General features: G+C 44.1%; 1 protein-coding gene across 8 annotated transcripts in view; it reads right to left on the bottom strand.

Moving 5' to 3' along the window:
* Positions 1-264: 264 nt before the first annotated feature.
* The window catches only part of pknox1.1 (pbx/knotted 1 homeobox 1.1), a 292555-nt gene continuing 274960 nt past the window's right edge, over positions 265-17859 (bottom strand). For 7 of the 8 annotated variants that reach the window (XM_072259798.1, XM_072259797.1, XM_072259793.1 and 4 more), the window contains one exon: positions 265-1905. In XM_072259798.1, the coding sequence (XP_072115899.1) occupies positions 1694-1905 (212 nt within the window). In that variant the 3' untranslated portion in view covers positions 265-1693. The remainder of the gene's footprint in view (positions 1906-17859) is intronic. The other variant, XM_072259800.1, reaches the window with a different exon arrangement.

Genomic DNA, 17859 nt, shown 5'->3' with positions numbered 1-17859 from the left:
AGCAACCAATTCAGAAATGCTTACAATGAACACATACACTTGTTAAAACTGTGAATGCACACATATGCACACCCACAACGTGAAGGCCTCTCTGAGAAAGGCTTTGCAATCACTTACTCTGTGAGGTCACGGTGGATGGGATAATGGATGCTAATCAAGACGATCTTTTGAATGAATGAATGATGAAGCACACCTGGTCCAGGGAAGCAGTGAACACACACATTTAGCCATTATTGATCAATGAACACAGCAGACCACTGATAGCATTGTAACAAGAATATAATTTAAATCTAGTATGATGCTTCTCTTCAGTTTATAAATGAGACAAATAATAATGAAGTAAAGATGCTCCTCCTAACTCAGTGGGTGAGTGTGGTGATATGAAATACTCACTCTCTATCTCAATTTACGAAGTTAGCTGACTCTCATGGGGTTGCAGTGAGAGTTCCTGCCCTGGTCTGATCCTGAGCTCGATTCAGTTCTGAGGAACCAAGCTGCCTCACAGCTTCATCTGTCTTGGCTCATAGGAAGAACAGCCAATGCCAGGAAGTTGCAGACTGAGAAGGGATGGGAAGGAGTGTATGAATAATTCCCTAAGGAGCAAGGAACTGATTAGCACCCATATTCACTGCAGAGCTACAGCACTTATTCTTAAAATACTTAAAATATATAAAGCTTACATTATTTGTATTAATGGCACAAAGAATCTCAATAAAGTTGGTCAAATAAAGAACTGAAACTGAGCAGAAAAGAGTGAACAGACCATAGCTGAGGGGCTGATCTCTCACACTGGTTGTGCTGGCAACGATGCACAGCATATATCCAACAGGCCATACACTTGAGAGAACCACTTGTTTGTAATCCTCCTGCACACAGGACTGGTGAGTGTGACACTATTCCCATGGTGGTGCCACAGTATGATATGATATCATAGTTCCATCAACAGCACCGAGCCTGCTCTTCTTTCCCCTTCACTAACTAGCTGTGGGGATGATAGAGGCTCCAGCAATAAACATAAAGAGGAGGAAATGACATGTAGTTATGGGTTTTCACTTCAGCAAGAGCTTCACATGAGTAAAGAAACAGCCCATGATAATTATGTAACGTGGGCGGGCATATCTTACAACTACTCAGCACCAGGTTCTGGCCAGTGATATACCTCCCCGACTCCGTGCTCACCACTATCTTCAAATACCACCTTCCTGTGTCTGGTGCTCACCTCAAATAGGGCTCCATTCTGTCCTGAGACCCATGCCCTCCAAAGTTAGTACAAAGTACGTGGGGCACTGTCTACAAAATGTTTTTTTTTTACAATAAAATTCATTAACTATAAACCAAAGCAGGATTTGATCCAATAATTTCTTCTTGTTTGTTGAGCAGTTATGTTGAATTTCTGCAAATCACCTATCAATTACAGCCAGTTATTTCTGAATGAATGAATGAAGGCAAAGTTGTAACCTTCAGCCCGAATCTGTACGTCAATCGATAAATGTTCCCATCTTCTCAAATTAAAGCAGTTAGTTCAATGTGAGAATAATCAAGCCCCATTCATTCAATACAAGGTGAGATAGAAAAGTGTGCTCGCCTACCAATGTATAAAATAGATCAGAAATAAAATGCACTGTGAGTGCAAAGAATAAAAATGTCCGGTCAGAGTGCTTCCCATGTCTTTCACGTTGTTTCCAACTTGTGCTTATTGCAGTGAGTCACTGTTTTCTAAGGCCAGGACAGTTATGTTTGTTGTAGAGAGATCGCTGTCATCTTCTTCAACACTGTTACCAGAATCCTCTCCGCTTTGCTGGGCCATCATCACCTGCTGTACAGCCAGAGTTGCTCCATCAGAAGATAAAGACTGCAGACTGTCCACGTTCACGTTCACTGGACTTGATATTGAGACCATTGCACCTGCAGGAGGATAAAGGAACACTCAGTTCCTCCATGATGAAGAGAAAGTACTGGCTTTGAGTGGGAATTGTGGGGTTTATCAGGATGAAACTCCAATAATCTCCGAGTTTAAAAATACCATACTGCGCACACTGGGCCACGAAGAGCAAAGATCCGAGGCCTGACCCTGTTCAACAGTTGGACTAGTTTACTAGGGCACACATTTGGTTTCAGTTCCCTCTGATCTCCAAGATGGAAAGAAAAGCAGTCCAGCATCCCCACCCCTACTCAAAGTGTAGCATTCCCCTTTTGACCTTTCTTGCCTGTCCTACTGAATCAGAGTCCAGTTTCCCCAACGAACTGGGGTCCTGCTCCTCTCACTGAGCCATATCCCATTCCTCAACAGCACTCAAGTTCATCTCCTTCCCCTGAACTGTGTCCACACACACACAGACCAGAGTACAGGTCCTTCTCCTGAACAAAAGGGATGGTTTGCACTTGAATCTGAGAGACACCAATATTCTTGGGGGCAGGTCACTAGAACTGTTGGGAGTGGTTTAAACTAATATGGCAGGGGGATGGGAATCACTATGATAGAGCCAAGGATGAGCCAGCAGGTTTACAAGATGATGGATGTAACAAGAATGTAAGGAAGGACAAGCCAATGATTGGGTACAAATGCAGACAGAGCAAAGAATTAAATTGTACCATGGTGTCAAAATTCAAAAAGGCAAAGAATTAAAGACCAAAAGGTGCTGTATTTAAATGCGTGTGAAATTTGGAATAAGGTGCATGAACTCATGATGGCACAATTAGAGATCAGTCGGTATGACACTGTGGGCATCACTGAAGTGGCTGAAAGAAGGCCATAGTTGGGGGATTAATGTTATTAATGTAGTTGAGGATATACCTTGTATTGAAAGGACAGGGAGAAAGGCATAGGCGGTGGTGTGGCTCTGTTGGTAAGGGATGGAATTACATTTTTACAAAGAGGTGACGTAGGGTCAGAAAATGTTGAATCTTTGTGGCTTGAGTTAAGAAACTGCAAGGGTAAAAAAAAACATTATGGGAATCATATATAGGCCTCCAAATAGTAGCCAAGATGTGGGGTTGAGATTGCAAAGGGAGCTGGAAAAGGCATGTAATAAGGGTAATGACACAATTGTAATGGGGAACTTCAATATGCAAGGGGATTGGGAAAATCAGGTTGGTGTCAGATCACAAGAGAGGAAATTTGTTGAATGCAGCTTGTGTGTGAGCCTACTCGGGGAAAGGCCATCTTAGATTGGGTGTTGTGTAATAACCCAGATCTAATGAGGGATCTTAATATAAATGAACCCTTAGGACACAATGATCATAATATGACTGAATTTATACTTCAATTTGAGAGGGAGAAGCATAACTCACATGTATCAGTATCACATTGGGATAAAGGGAATTACAGAGGCATAAGAGAAGAGCTTACTAATGTGGATTGAAGAAAGATGCTGACAGGGATGTTGGCAGAGCAGAGATGACTGAAGTTTCTGAGAATAGTTCACAGGCACAGCATAGATATGTCCCATAGAGGAAGAGGTTCACAAATAGCGGGGGTAGGCAACCATGGCTGACAAGGAAAGTTAAGGATTGCGTAAAAGCCAAGAAGAGGGCATATAAGGTAGCAAAAGTGAGAAGGAAGTTGGATGATTGTGAAGCTTTTAAAATCCAACAAAAGACAACTAAAAAATCTATAAGAAGGGAAAAGATGAAATATGAGGATAAATTAGCCAATAATATAAAGCAAGATACCAAAGGATTTTTCAGTTATATAAAGAGTAAAAGCAAGGTGAGAATTGACATTGGACCACTGGAAAATGATGCTGGTGAGGCAGTAATGGGGAACAAAGAAATGGCAAATGAGCCTAATGAGTACTTTGCATTTCCCTTCACAGTGGAAGGCACTAGCAGTGTGCCAGAGGTCCGTGAGTGTCAAGGAGCAGTAGTGAGTGCCATTGTCATTGCAAAGGATAAAGTGTAAGGCAAACCCAAAGGTCTTAGGATGGATATGTCACCTGGACTAGATGGACTGCATCTCAGAGTCCTGAATGAGATTGCAGAAGAGATAATGGATATATTGGTCATGATCTTTCAAGAATCACTTGATTCTGGCATGATCCCAGAGGAACCAATTTCCCTCTGGATCAATAAAGTATGACTATGACTATGACTATGACTGGAAGATTGCAAATGTCACTCCACTCTTTAAGAAGGGAGGAAGGCAAAAAAAAAAGGAAGGAAAGAAATTATAGGCCAGTTAGCCTCAACTCACGAGAATAAGACGTGAGAAAATAGGACCAATCAAGTGTGACAGTGGAAAAGTGTGTATGGATCCGGAGGAGATGGCAGAGGTACTTAATGAATACTTCGATTGTAGGGATGACTTGCAGCGGACTGAAAAGCTTGAGCATGCAGAAATTAAGGAAGAGGATGTGCTGGAGCTTTTGGAAAGCATCAAGTTGGATAAGTCACTGGGAGAGGACGGGATGTACCCCAGGGTACTGTGGGAAGCGAGGAAGGAGATTGCTGAGCCTCTGGCAATGATCTTTGAATTTCTGGAGGTTCTGGAGGATTGGAGGGTTGTGGATGTTGTTCCCTTATTCAGGAAAGGGAGTAGGGATAGCCCAAGAAATTACAGACCAGTGAGTCTTACTTCAGTGGTTGGTAAGTTGATGGAGAAGATCCTGAGAGGCAGAATTTATGAACATTTGGAGAGGCATAATATGATTAGGAATAGTCAGCATGGCTTTGTCAAAGGCAGGTTATGCCTTACGAGTCTGATTGAATTTTTTGAGGATGTGACTAAACACATTGATGAAGGTAGAGCCATAGATGTAGTGTATATGGATTTTAGCAAGGCATTTGATAAGGTACCCCATGCGAGGCTTATTGAGAAAGTAAGGAGGCATGGGATCCAAGGGGACATTGCTTTGTGGATCCAGAACTGGCTTGCCCATAGAAGGCAAAGAGTGTTGTAGATGGGTCATATTCTGCATGGAGGCTGGTGACCAGAGGTGTGCCTCAGGGATCTGTTCTGGGACCCCTAATCTTTGTGATTTTTATAAATGACCTGGATGAGGAAATGGAGGGATGGGTTCGTAAATTTGCTGATGACACAAAGGTTGGGAATGTTGTGGATAGTGTGGAGGGTTGTCAGAGGCTAGAGCAGGACATTGATAGGATGCAAAACTGGGCTGAGAAATGGCAGATGGAGTTCAACCCAGATAAGTGTGAGATGGTTCATTTTGGTAGGTCAAATATGATGGCAGAATATAGCATTAATGGTAAGACTCTTGGCAGTTCTAAGGTAAGGACATGTTCAGCACAGCTTTGTGGGCTAAAGGCCTGTATTGTGCTGTATGTTTTTCTATGTTTCCATGTTTCCTACCTCTGTGGTTGGGAAAGTGTTGGACTCCATTATTAAGGATGTGTTTTTGAGGAACTTGGAGACTAATGATTAAATAAGCCAAAGTCAGCATGGAAAGGGAAATTTTGCCTGACAAATTTGCTGGAGTTCTTCAAGGAATTAATATACAGAGAGAACAAAGGTGAGGTAGTGGATTTCAATTACTTGGATTTTCAGAAGGCGTTTGATATGATGCCACACATGAGGCTGCTTAATAGGATAAAATCCTATGGTGCTACAGGCAAGATACTGGCATAGTTGGAGGAATGGCTGACAGGCAGAAGACAGCGAATAAAAGGGACCTTTTCTGGTTGGCTGCCAGTGACTAGTGGTGTTCCTCAGGGGTCAGTATTGGGACTGCTACTTTTCACATTGTTTGTCAGTGATTTGGATAATGGAATTGATGGCTTTGTGGAAAAGTTTGCAGATGATACGAAGATAGGTGGAAGGGTAGGTAGCGCTGAGGAAGCAATGCAATCACAGCTGGACTTGGACAAATTGGAAGAATGGGCAAAAAAGTGGCCGATCGAATACAGTGTTGGGAAATGTATCATAATGCATTTTGGTAAAAGGAACAATAGTACAGACTATTATCTAAATGTGGAGAAAGTTCAAAAATCAGAGGTGCAAAGGGACTTAGAAGTCCTTGTGCAAGACACCCAGAGGTTGAGTCTGTGATAAAGAAGACAAATGCAATGTTGACATTTATTTCAAGGGGAATAGAATATAAAAACAAGGAGATAATGCTGAAGCTTTACAAGGCAAAAGTCAGGCCATACTGGGAGTATTGTCAACAATTTTGGGCCCCTTATCTCAGAAAGGATGTATTGTGATTGGAGAGTTCAGAGGAGGTTCACGAGGATAATTCCAGGAATGAAGGGGTTAACATATGAGGAGCATTTGGCAGCTTTGGGCCTGTACTCAATGGAATTTAGATGAATGCACTGGATCTCATTGAAACCTACCAACTGTTGAAAGGTATAGGAAATGTGGATGTGGAGAGGAAGCTTACTCTGGTGGGAGCATCCCAAACCAGAGGGCATAGCCTCAAAACTGAGTACAGCCTTTTAGAACAGAAGTAAGGAGGAATTTTTTTTTTTTAGCAGAGTGGTGAATCTGAGGAAAGCTCTACCATAGACTGCAGTGAGAGTGCGAGTGTCTGGGGCTGAATGGGATCCGGGGTCAGCCATGATGAATTGGTTGAGCAGACTCGATGGGCTGAGTGGCCTAATTCTGCTCCAATGTCTTACGATCTCGACGTTGATCTGGGATGTCTCTGACTTACTATCTGACACTGTAATACTGGCTATATCTCAACATGCATCAAGATTGTCACTGACTTACTGTCTTACACTGTAATACAGTCTACGTCTCGACATTGCTCTGGGATGCTACTGACTCACTGTCTGACACTCAAATGGTGGCTACATCTTGACATTGATCTAAGATATCACTCACTATATCTGATACATCTTGACAGTGATCTGGGATGCCACCGACATTGTGTGATACTGACATACTGACTAAATCTTGACATAGATATGGGAGTTCACTGACTCCTGACTTACTGTCTGACACTGTAATACACGCTACACCTTGATATTGATCTGGGATGTCATTGAGTTACTGTCCGATATGGTAATACTGGTTTCTTCTATCAGGATGTCAATGACTTACTGTCTGACTCTAAAACTGGCTACATCTTGACATGGATATAGGATGCCAATGACATAGTGTCTGATGCTGAGGGTGGTGAATTTATGGAATTTCTTGCCACGTGTAGCTGTGGAGGCCAGGTCATCGGGTGTATTTAACATTGAGATTGATAGCTTATTGATTAAACATGGCATCAAATGTTATGGGAAGAAGGCCAGGAAATGGGGTTGAGGAGGAGAAAAAAAAAGGATCAGCCAGGATTAAATGCGGAGCAGACTCAATGGGCCAATTGCCTAATTCTGCTCCTATGTCTTATGGTACACCCTCCAATGCAGGCAACACCCATGTAAATCTGCTCTGCACTCTCTCTATGGTATCCACATCCTTCCCGTAGTGAGGTGACCAGAGATGAACACAGTACTCCAAGTGGGGTCTGACCTAGCTTTTATATAGCTGTAACATTACTTCATGGATCTTGAACTTAATCCCACAGTTGATGAATGCCAACACACCACACGCCTTCTTAACAACACTGTCAACCTGCGCAGCAGCTTAGTGTGTCCAATTGACACGGACCCCAAGATCTCTCAGATCCTCCACACTGCTAGGAGTTTTACCATTTATATTACATTCTGCCTTCAAGTTGGACCTACCAAAATGAACCATTTTCCACTTATCTGGGTTGAAGGCCATCTGCCACTTCTCAGCCCAGTTCTCCATTCTATCGATGTCCTGCTGCAACCTCTGACAACCCTCCAGACTATCCACAACATCCCCAACCTTTGTGTCATCAGCAAACTTACTAACCCACCCTTCTACTTCTTCATCCAGGTCATTTATAAAAATCACAAAGAGGAGGGATCTCAGAAAGATCCCGGCAGAACACCACTGGTCACCAACCTCCATGTAGAATGCGAACCACATACAACCACCCTTTGCCTCCTGTAGGCAAGCCAATTCTGATCCACAAAGCAAGGTCTCCTTGGATCCCATGCCTCCTTACTTTCTGAATGAGCCTTGCATGGGGAACCTTACTGAAATCCATACACTACATCCATTGCTCTACCTTCATCAATGTGTTTTGTTACATCCTAAAAGAATTCAATCAGGCTCGTAAGGCATGACTTGCCCTTGACAAGACCATACTGACTATCCCTAATCAGATTATGTCTCTCCAAATGCTCATAAATCCTGCCTCAGGATCTTCTCCAACAACTTGCTCACCACTGAAGTCAGACTCACTGGTCTATAATTTCCTGGGTTATCTCTATTCCCTTTCTTGAACAAGGGAACAACATTTGCAACCCTCCAATCCTCTGGTACTTCTCCCATCCCTATTGATGACTCAAAGATCATCACCAGAGGCTCAGCAATCTCCTCCCTCACTTACCACAGTAGCCTGGGGTACATCTCATCCGGTCCTGGTGATTTATCAAACTTAATACCTTTCAAAATCTCCAGCACCTCTTCTTTCTTAATGTCTATATGTTCAAGCATTTCAGTCCACTGTGTCATCCCCACAATTGCCAAGGTCTTTCTCCTTGGTGAATACTGAAGCAAAGTATTCATTAAGTACTTCTGCTACCTCCTCCGACTCCATACACACATTTCCACACGGCTCATCCTCTTGCTCTTCACATCCTCGTAGAATGCCTTGGGGGGTTTTCCTTAATCCTGCTCACCAAGGCCTTCTCATGGCCCCTTCTGGCTCTCCTAATTCCATTCTTAAGCTCCTTCCTAGCAACCTTGTAATTTTCTAGAGCTCTAACTGTACCCAGCTTCTTGAACCTTGCATAAGCTTTTCTTTTCTTCTTAACTAGATTTTCTACGTCCTTTGTACACCATGGTTCTTTAACTCTACCATCCTTTTCCCACCTCAATGGAAGGTACCTATGCAGAACTCCATACAAATGTTCCCTGAACATTTGCCATATTTCTACACTGCATTTCCCTGAGAACATCTGCTCCCAATTTATGCTCCCAAGTTCCTGCCTAATAGCATCGTATTTCCACCTACTCCAATTAAATGTTTTCCCAAATTGTCTGCTCCTATTCCTCTCCAGGGCTATGGTGAAGGAGATAGAGTTGCAATCACTATCTCCAAAATGCTCTCCCACCGAGAGATCTGACACCTGACAAGGTTCATTTCCCAATACCAGATCAAGTACAGCCTCTCCTCTAGTTGGAAACCTTCCTGAACACACCCATCTAAACCCCTTGCTCTAAGGAGATGCCAATCAATTTTAGGAAAGTTAAAATCTCCCATCACAACAACCCTATTATTTTTACCCTATTAACCTATTATTTTTGCACCGTACCAGAATCTGCCTCCCTATCTGCTCCTCAATATCCCTGTTACTGTTAGGGGAGGAGGGGGTCAATAAAAAAACATCCAGTAGAGTTATTGCCCCTTTTCTGTTTCTGATTTACACCACACTGACTCAGTAGATAATCCCTCCACGATTTTCACCTTTGCTGCAGCCGTGACACTATCTCTGATTAGTAATGCCACACCCCCACCTCTTTTGTCTCGCTCCCTGTCCTTTTTGAAACGTCTAAACCCTAGCACACTTAGCAGCCATTCCTGCTCCTGAGACATCCAAGTCTCTGTAATGGCCACAATGTCACAGTTCCATGTATTGATCCACGCTCTAAGTTCATCCGCCTTGTTTATGATTCTCCTTGCATTGAAATAGACACATCTCAAACCATCAGGCTGAGTGCATCTTTGCTCTAGCATCTGCCTATCCTTCCTCACAAACTCCCTACAAGCTGTCTCTACTTGTGCTCCAACCTCCCCATCCTCTGACTCTTCACTTCAGTTCCCACTCCCCTGCAAATCTAGTTTAAACCCTCCCCAATAGTTTTAGCAAACCTCCCCACTAGGATTTTGGTCCCTCTTAGATTCAAGTGCAACCCGTCCTTTTTGTACAGGAAGAGGTCCTGTCCCAGAAGAAGTCCCAATAATCCAAAAATCTGAATCCCTGCTCCCATCCTTCAGCCACACATTTATCCTCATCCTCATTCTACTCCTATACTCACTGTCGCCTGGCACAGGCAGCAATCCGCAGATTACTACCTTTGAGGTCCTGCTTCTCAACTCCCTGTATTCTGCTTTCAGGACCTCCACCCTTTTTCTACCCATGTCATTGGTTCCAATATGTACCACGGCATCTCGACATCAAACTTGGATGTCACTGACTTCTGACTTACTGCATGACACTAGCACTGGCTTCACCTCGATGTTGATCTGAGATGTCATGGACGTACTGTCTGACACTGTAATACTGGTGACATCTCGACACTGGTCTGGGATGTCACCAACCTACTGTGTGACAATGTAATAGCGGATATATCTCGACATTTGTCTGGGATGTCACTGACTTGTCTGACACTAATACTGGACACATCTCAACATTAATCTGGGATCTCACTGAATTACTCCATGACGTTGTAATACCGGCTATGTGTTGACAATGATCTCGGATTTCACCAACTGCTGACTTACTGTCTGACACTAACACTGGCTACATCTCGATACTGATCCGGGATGTCACTGACTCACTGTAATACTGGCTACATCTTGACGTTGCTCTGGGATGTCACGCACTTACTGCCTGACGCTGTAATACTGGCTACTTCTTGACAATGATCTGGGATGTCACTGAGTTACTGTCCAACATGGTAATACTGGTTTCTTCTCGACATTGATTTGCAATGTCAATCACTTACTACCTTGACACTGTAGTGCTGGCTACATCTTGCGATTTATCTAGGATGTCAATGAATTACTGTCTGACTCTAATACTGGCTACTTCTCGACATGGATCTAGAATGCCAAAGACATAGTGTCTGATGCTGTAATACTGGCTACATCTCGATATTGATCTGTGATATCATTGACTATGTCTGACACTCATTCTGGCTAAATCTGGACACTGATCTGGGAGGTCAATGACTTACTGTCTGATACTGTAATACTGGCTACATCTCAACATTGATCATAAGACCATAAGACATTGGAGCAGAATTAGGCCATTCAGCCCATCGAGTGTGCTCTGTCATTCCACCATGGCTGTTCCCAGATCCTACTCAAACCCATATACCTACCCTCTCGCCATATCCTTAGATGCCCTGGACCGATCAAGGAAACAATTAACTTCCTCCTTAAATACATTCATGGACTTAGCCTGTGGTAGACCATTCCACAGATTTACCACTCTCTGGCTGAAAAGATTCCTCTGTTACAAAGGGTCACCTCTCATTTCTGAGGCTGTGCCCGCTAGTTCTGGATACCCCCACCATAAGAAACAACTTCTCCACATTCACCCTATCTAGTCCTTTCAACATTCGGTAGGTTTCAATGAGATCCCCCCCACCACCCACATTCTCCTAAATTCCAGTGAGTACAGGCCCAAAGCTGCTAAACGCTACTCATATGTTAACCCATTCATTCCCAGAATCATCCTCATGAACCTTCTCTAGACTCTCTCCAATGACAAAACATCCCTTCTGATATATGGGACACGAATAACATAGAACATAGAATGTAGAATAGTACAGCACATTACAGGCCCTTCGGCCCACAATGTTGTGCCGACCCTCAAACCCTGCCTCCCATATAACCCCCCACCTTAAATTCCTCCATATACCTGTCTAGTAGTCTCTTAACTTCACGAGTGTATCTGCCTTCACCACTGACTCAGGCAGTGCATTCCACGCACCAACCACTCTCTAAGTAAAAAAACCTTCCTCTAATAACCCCTTTGAACTTCCCACCCTTTACCTTAAAGCCATGTCCTCTTGTATTGAGCAGTGGTGCCCTGGGGAAGAGTTGCTGGCTATCCACTCTATCTATTCCTCTTATTATCTTGTACACCGCTATCATATCTCCTCTCATCCTCCTCCTCTCCAAAGAGTAAAGCCCCAGCTCCCTTAATCTCTGATCATAATGCACACTCTCTAAACCAGGCAGCATCCTGGTAAATCTCCTCTGTACCCTTTCCAATGCTTCCACATCCTTCCTATAGTGAGGCGACCAGAACTAGACACAGTACTCCAATTGTGGCCTAACCAGAGTTTTATAGAGCTGCACCATTACATTGCAACTCTTAAACTCTATCCCTGGACTTATGAAAGCTAACACCCCATAAGGTTTCTTAACTACCCTATCTACCCGTGAGGCAACTTTCAGGGATCTGTGAACATGTACCCTCAGATCCCTCTGCTCCTCCACACTGCCAAGTATCCTGCCATTTACTTTGTACTCTGCCTTGGAGTCTGTCCTTCCAAACTGTACCACCTCACACTTCTCCGGGTTGAACTCCATCTACCACTTCTCACCTCACTTCTGCATCCTATCAATGTCTCTCTGCAATCTTCGACAATCCTTTACACTACCCACAACACCACCAACCTTTGTGTCGTCTGCAAACTTGCCAACCAACCCCTCTACCCCGACATCCAGGTCGTTAATAAAAATCATGAAAAGTAGAGGTCCCAGAACAGATCCTTGTGGGACACCACTAGTCACAATCCTCCAATCTGAATGTACTCCCTCCACCACGACCCTCTGCCTTCTGCATGCAAGCCAATTCTGAATCCATCTGGCCAAACTTCCCTGGATCCCATGCCTTCTAACTTTCTGAATAAGCCTACCGCGTGGAACCTTGTCAAATGCCTTACTAAAATCCACGTAGATAACATCCACTGCACTACCCTCAACTATATGCCTCGTCACCTCCTCAAAGAACTCTATCAGGCTTATTAGACACGATCTGCCCTTCACAAAGCCATGCTGACTGTCCCTGATCAGACCATGATTCTCTAAATGCCCATAGATCCTATCTCTAAGAATCTTTACCAATAGGTTTCCCACCACAGACACAAGGCTCACTGGTCTACAATTACCCGGACTATCCCTGCTACCTTTTTTTGAACAAGGGGACAACATTCGCCTCCTTCCAATCCTCTGGTACCATTCCCGTGGACAACGAGGACATAAAAATCCTAGCCAGAGGATCAGCAATCTCTTCCCTTGCCTCATAGAGCAGCCTGGGGAATATTCCGTCAGGCCCCGGGGACTTATCAATCCAAGTGTATTTTAACAACTCCAACACCTCCTCTCCCTTAATATCAACATGCTCCAGAACATCAACCTCACTCATACTGTCCTCACCATCATCAAGTTCCCTCTCATTGGTGAATACCGAAGAGAAGTATTCATTGAGGACCTCGCTCACTTCCACAGCCTCCAGGCACATCTTCCCACCTTTACCTCTAATCAGTCCTACCTTCACTCCTGTCATCCTTTTGTTCTTCACATAATTGAAGCTCCTTTCTTGCTTCCCTATATTCCTCAATAGACCCATCTGATCCTTGCTTCCTAAACCTCATGTATGCTGCCTTCTTCCACCTGACTAGATTTTCCACCTCACTTGTCACCCATGGTTCCTTCACCCTACCATTCCTTATCTTCCTCACCGGGACAAATTTATCCCTAACATCCTGCAAGAGATCTCTAAACATTGACCACATGTCCACAGTACATTTCCCTGTAAAAACATCATCCCAATTCACACCCACAAGCTCTAGCCTTATAGCCTCATAATTTGCCCTTCCCCAATTAAAAATTTTCCTGTCCTCTCGGATTCTATCCTTTTCCATGATAATGCTAAAGGCCAGGGAGCGGTGGTCACTGTCCCCCAGATGCTCACCTACTTACAGGTCTGTGACCTGACCTGGTTCATTACCTAGTACTAGATCTAGTATGGCATTACCCCTAGTCGGCCTGTCCACATACTGTGACAGAAATCCATCCTGGACACACTTAACAAACTCTGCCCCATCTAAACCCTTGGAACTAATCAGGTGCTAATCAATATTAGGGAAGTTAAAGTCACCCATGAAAACAACCCTGTTATTTTTGCACCTTTCCAAAATCTGCCTCCCAATCTGCTCCTCTGTATCTCTGCTGCTACCAGGGGGCCTATAGAACACCCCCAATAGAGTAATTGCTCCCTTCCTGTTCCTGACTTCCACCCACACTGACTCAAAAGAGGATCCTGCTACATTACCCACCCTTTCTGTAGCTGTAATAGTATCCCTGACCAGTAATGCCACCCCTCCTCCCCTTTTCCCCCCTCTCTATCCCTTTTAAAGCACTGAAATCCAGGAATATTGAGAATCCATTCCTGCCCCAGTGCCAGCCAAGTCTCTGTAATGGCCACTAGATCATAATTCCATGTATGTATCCAAGCTCTCAGTTCATCACTTTTGCTCCTGATGTTTCTTGCATTGAGATACACACATTTCAGCCCTTCTACCTTCCTGTCTTTACACCGTTTATTCTGTTTCTCTTTCCTCAAAGCCTCTCTACGATCTGGCTTCATTCCATGCAATTCTTTTACTGCTCTATCGCTCCGGGTCCCATCCCCCTTGCAAATTAGTTTAAACCCTCCCGAACCATGCTAGCAAACCTACCTGCAAGGATATTGCTCCCCCTCGGGTTCAGGTGCAACCCATCCAATCTGTACAGGTCCCACCTTCCCCAGAAGAGATCCCAATGATCCAGAAATCTAAAACCCTGCCCCCTGCACCAACTCCTCAGCCACGCATTCAACTGCCATCTGCTCCGATTCTTACCATCACTGTCACGTAGCACTGGCAGCAATCCTGAGAACGCCACCCTTGAGGTCCTGTTCTTCAGCCTTCTGCCTAGTTCCCGAAACTCACACTTCAGGCCCTCATCCCTCTTCCTGCCTATGTCATTGGCACCAACATGTATCACGACTTCTGGCTGCTTTCTCTCTCATACCAGGATGTTGTGCACCCGGTCAGAGACATCCTGGACCCTGGCACCCGGGAGGCAACAAACCATGCGGGTGTCCTTCTCACGTCCACAAAATCTCCTGTCTGCTCCCCTGACTATAGCGTCTCCAATGACGACAGCTCTTCTCTTCTCCGTCCCACCCTTCTGCACCACTGGGTCAGACTCAGTGCCGGAGGCCCTGTCACCATGGCTCACACCTGGTCGGTCGTCCCCGCCCACTGTATCCAGGATGGTAAACTTATTATTCAGGGGAATGGCTACAGGGGTGCTCTGCACTACCTGTCTGCTCACCTTCACTTTCCCCCCTCTGACTGTCACCCAACGACCTGCTTCCAACAGCCTAGGTGTGACTACCTCCCTGTAGCTCTCATCTATGACTGCCTCATTCTCCCTTATGAGTCAAAGGTCATCCAGCTGCTGCTCCAGATTCCTTACACGGTCTTCCAGGTCACCCAGCCGTATGCACTTCTGGCAGATGTGACTCTGCGGGAGAGGGGCGTTCCCCCAAGACTGCCACATCTCACATGAGAGGCACATCACTCTCAGGAGGCATCGTAAAGAATAACTGTGAGCAAGATTGTCCTCCGCCTCTTCGAGGCAAAGCCTCAAAGCTCCACTCCTTCACTGGCCCACTCACTCACTGGCCGCTTTCCACAGGCCGCTCCGCTTGAACTACCCCTCTATTTATCTGTTTGAGCTTTTCAAACTGCTTGGTCACCTGACCTCGATTACCCAATCAGCTGCTTTCTGCTGAGTCTGAGCTATTCAAATCTTAATTGTCTAATCAACGGCTTTCTGCTGATCTATTCAAATCTTGATTGACTTGATTGCACAGACCAACTGCCAAAACTGCCAGAATCTCTTGAGTCAACCATATAACCATATAACAATTGCAGCATGGAAACAGGCCATCTTGGCCCTCCTAGTCCGTGCCGAACTCTTACTCTCACCTAGTCCCACCGAGCTGCACTCAGTCCATTCCTTTCCTGTCCATATATCTATCCAGTTTAACTTTAAACGAACCAACATCGAAGCTGCCTCAACCACTTCTGCTGGAAGCTCGTTCCACACAGCTACCACTCTCTCAGTAAAGATGTTCCCCCTCATATTACCCCTAAACTTTTGCCCTTTAACTCTCAACTCATGTCCTCTTGTTTGAATCTCTCCCACTCTCAATGGAAAAAGCCTATCCACGTCAACTCTATCTACCCCCCTCATAATTTTAAATACCTCTATCAAGTCCCCCCTCAACCTTCAACGTTCCAAGGAATTAAGACCCAACTTGTTCAACCTTTCTCTGTAATTTAGGTGATGAAACCCAGGTAACATTCTAGTAAATCTTCTCTGTACTCTCTCTATTTTGTTGACATCTTTCATATAATTCGGTGACCATAACTGTACACAGTATTCCAAATTTGGCCTCACCACTGCCTTGTACAATTTCAACATTACATCCCAACTCCTATACTCAATGCGCTGATTTATAAAGGCCAGCATACCAAAAGCTTTCTTCAACACCCTATCCACATGAGATTCCACCTTCAGGGAACTATGCACCATTATTCCTAGATAACTCTGTTCTACTGCATTCTTCAATGCCCTACCATTTGCTGTGTATGTCCTATTTTGATTAGTCCTACCAAAATGAAGCACCTCACATTTATCAGCATTAAACTCCATCTGCCATCTTTCAGCCCACTCTTCTAACTGGCCTAAATCTCTCTGCAAGCTTTGAAAACCTACTTCATTATCCACAACTCCACCTATCTTAGTCTCACCTGCATACTTACTCATCCAATTTACTACCCCATCATCCAGATCATTAATATATATGACAAATAACATTGGACCCAGTACAGATCCCTGAGGCACACCACTAGTCACCGGCCTCCAATCTGACAAACAGTTATCCACCACCACTCTCTGGCGTCTCCCATCCAGCCACTGCTGAATCCATTTTACTACTTCAATATTAATACCTAACGATTGAACCTTCCGTGTGGGACCTTGTCAAAGGCCTTACTGAAGTCCATATAGACAACATCCACCGCTTTACCCTCGTCAACTTTCCTAGTAACCTCTTCAAAAAATTCAAGAAGATTTGTCAAACATGACCATCCACGCACAAATCCATGTTGACTGTTCCTAATCAGACCCTGTCTATCCAGATAATTATATATACCATCTCTAAGAATACTTTCCATCAATTTACCCACCACTGACGTCAAACTCACAGGCCGATAATTGCTAGGTTTACTCTTAGAGCCCTTTTTAAACAATGTAACAACATGAGCAATATGCCAATCCTCTGGCACCGTCCCCGTTTCTGATGACATTTGAAATATTTCTGTTAGAGCCCCTGCTATTTCCACACTAACTTCCCTCAAGGTCCTAGGGAATATCCTGTCAGGTCCCGGAGACTTATCCACTTTTATATTCCTTAAAAGCTCCAGTACTTCCTCTTCTTTAATCATCATAGTTTCCATAACTTCCCTACCTGTTTCCCTTATCTTACACAATTCAAAATCCTTCTCCTCAGTGAATACTGAAGAAAAGAAATTGTTCAGAATTTCCCCCATCTCTTTTGGCTCCCCACATTGCTGTCCACTCTGATTCTCTAAGGGACCAACTTTATCCCTCACTATCCTTTTGCTATTAATATAACGGCAAAAACCCTTGGAATTTATTTTCACCTTACTTGCCAAAGCAACCTCATATCTTCTTTTAGCTTTTCTAATTCCTTTCTTAAGATTCTTTTTACATTCTTTATATTCCTCGAGCACCTCATTTACTCCATGCTGCCTATATTTATTGTAGATATCTCTCTTTTTCCGAACCAAGTTTCCAATATCCTTGAAAACCATGGCTCTCTCAAACTCTTAACCTTTCCTTTCAACCTAACAGGAACATAAAGATTCTGTACTCTCAACATTTCACCTTTAAATGACCTCCATTACTCTATTACATTCTTCCCATAAAACACATTGTCGCAATCCACTCCTCCTAAGTCCTTTCGCATCTCCTCAAAGTTAGCCTTTCTCCAATC

Source organism: Mobula birostris, chromosome 6 (genome assembly GCF_030028105.1).
Source record: "Mobula birostris isolate sMobBir1 chromosome 6, sMobBir1.hap1, whole genome shotgun sequence".
Taxonomy (NCBI): Eukaryota; Metazoa; Chordata; class Chondrichthyes; order Myliobatiformes; family Myliobatidae; genus Mobula; species Mobula birostris.
This window is presented reverse-complemented; position numbering and strand designations above follow the sequence as displayed.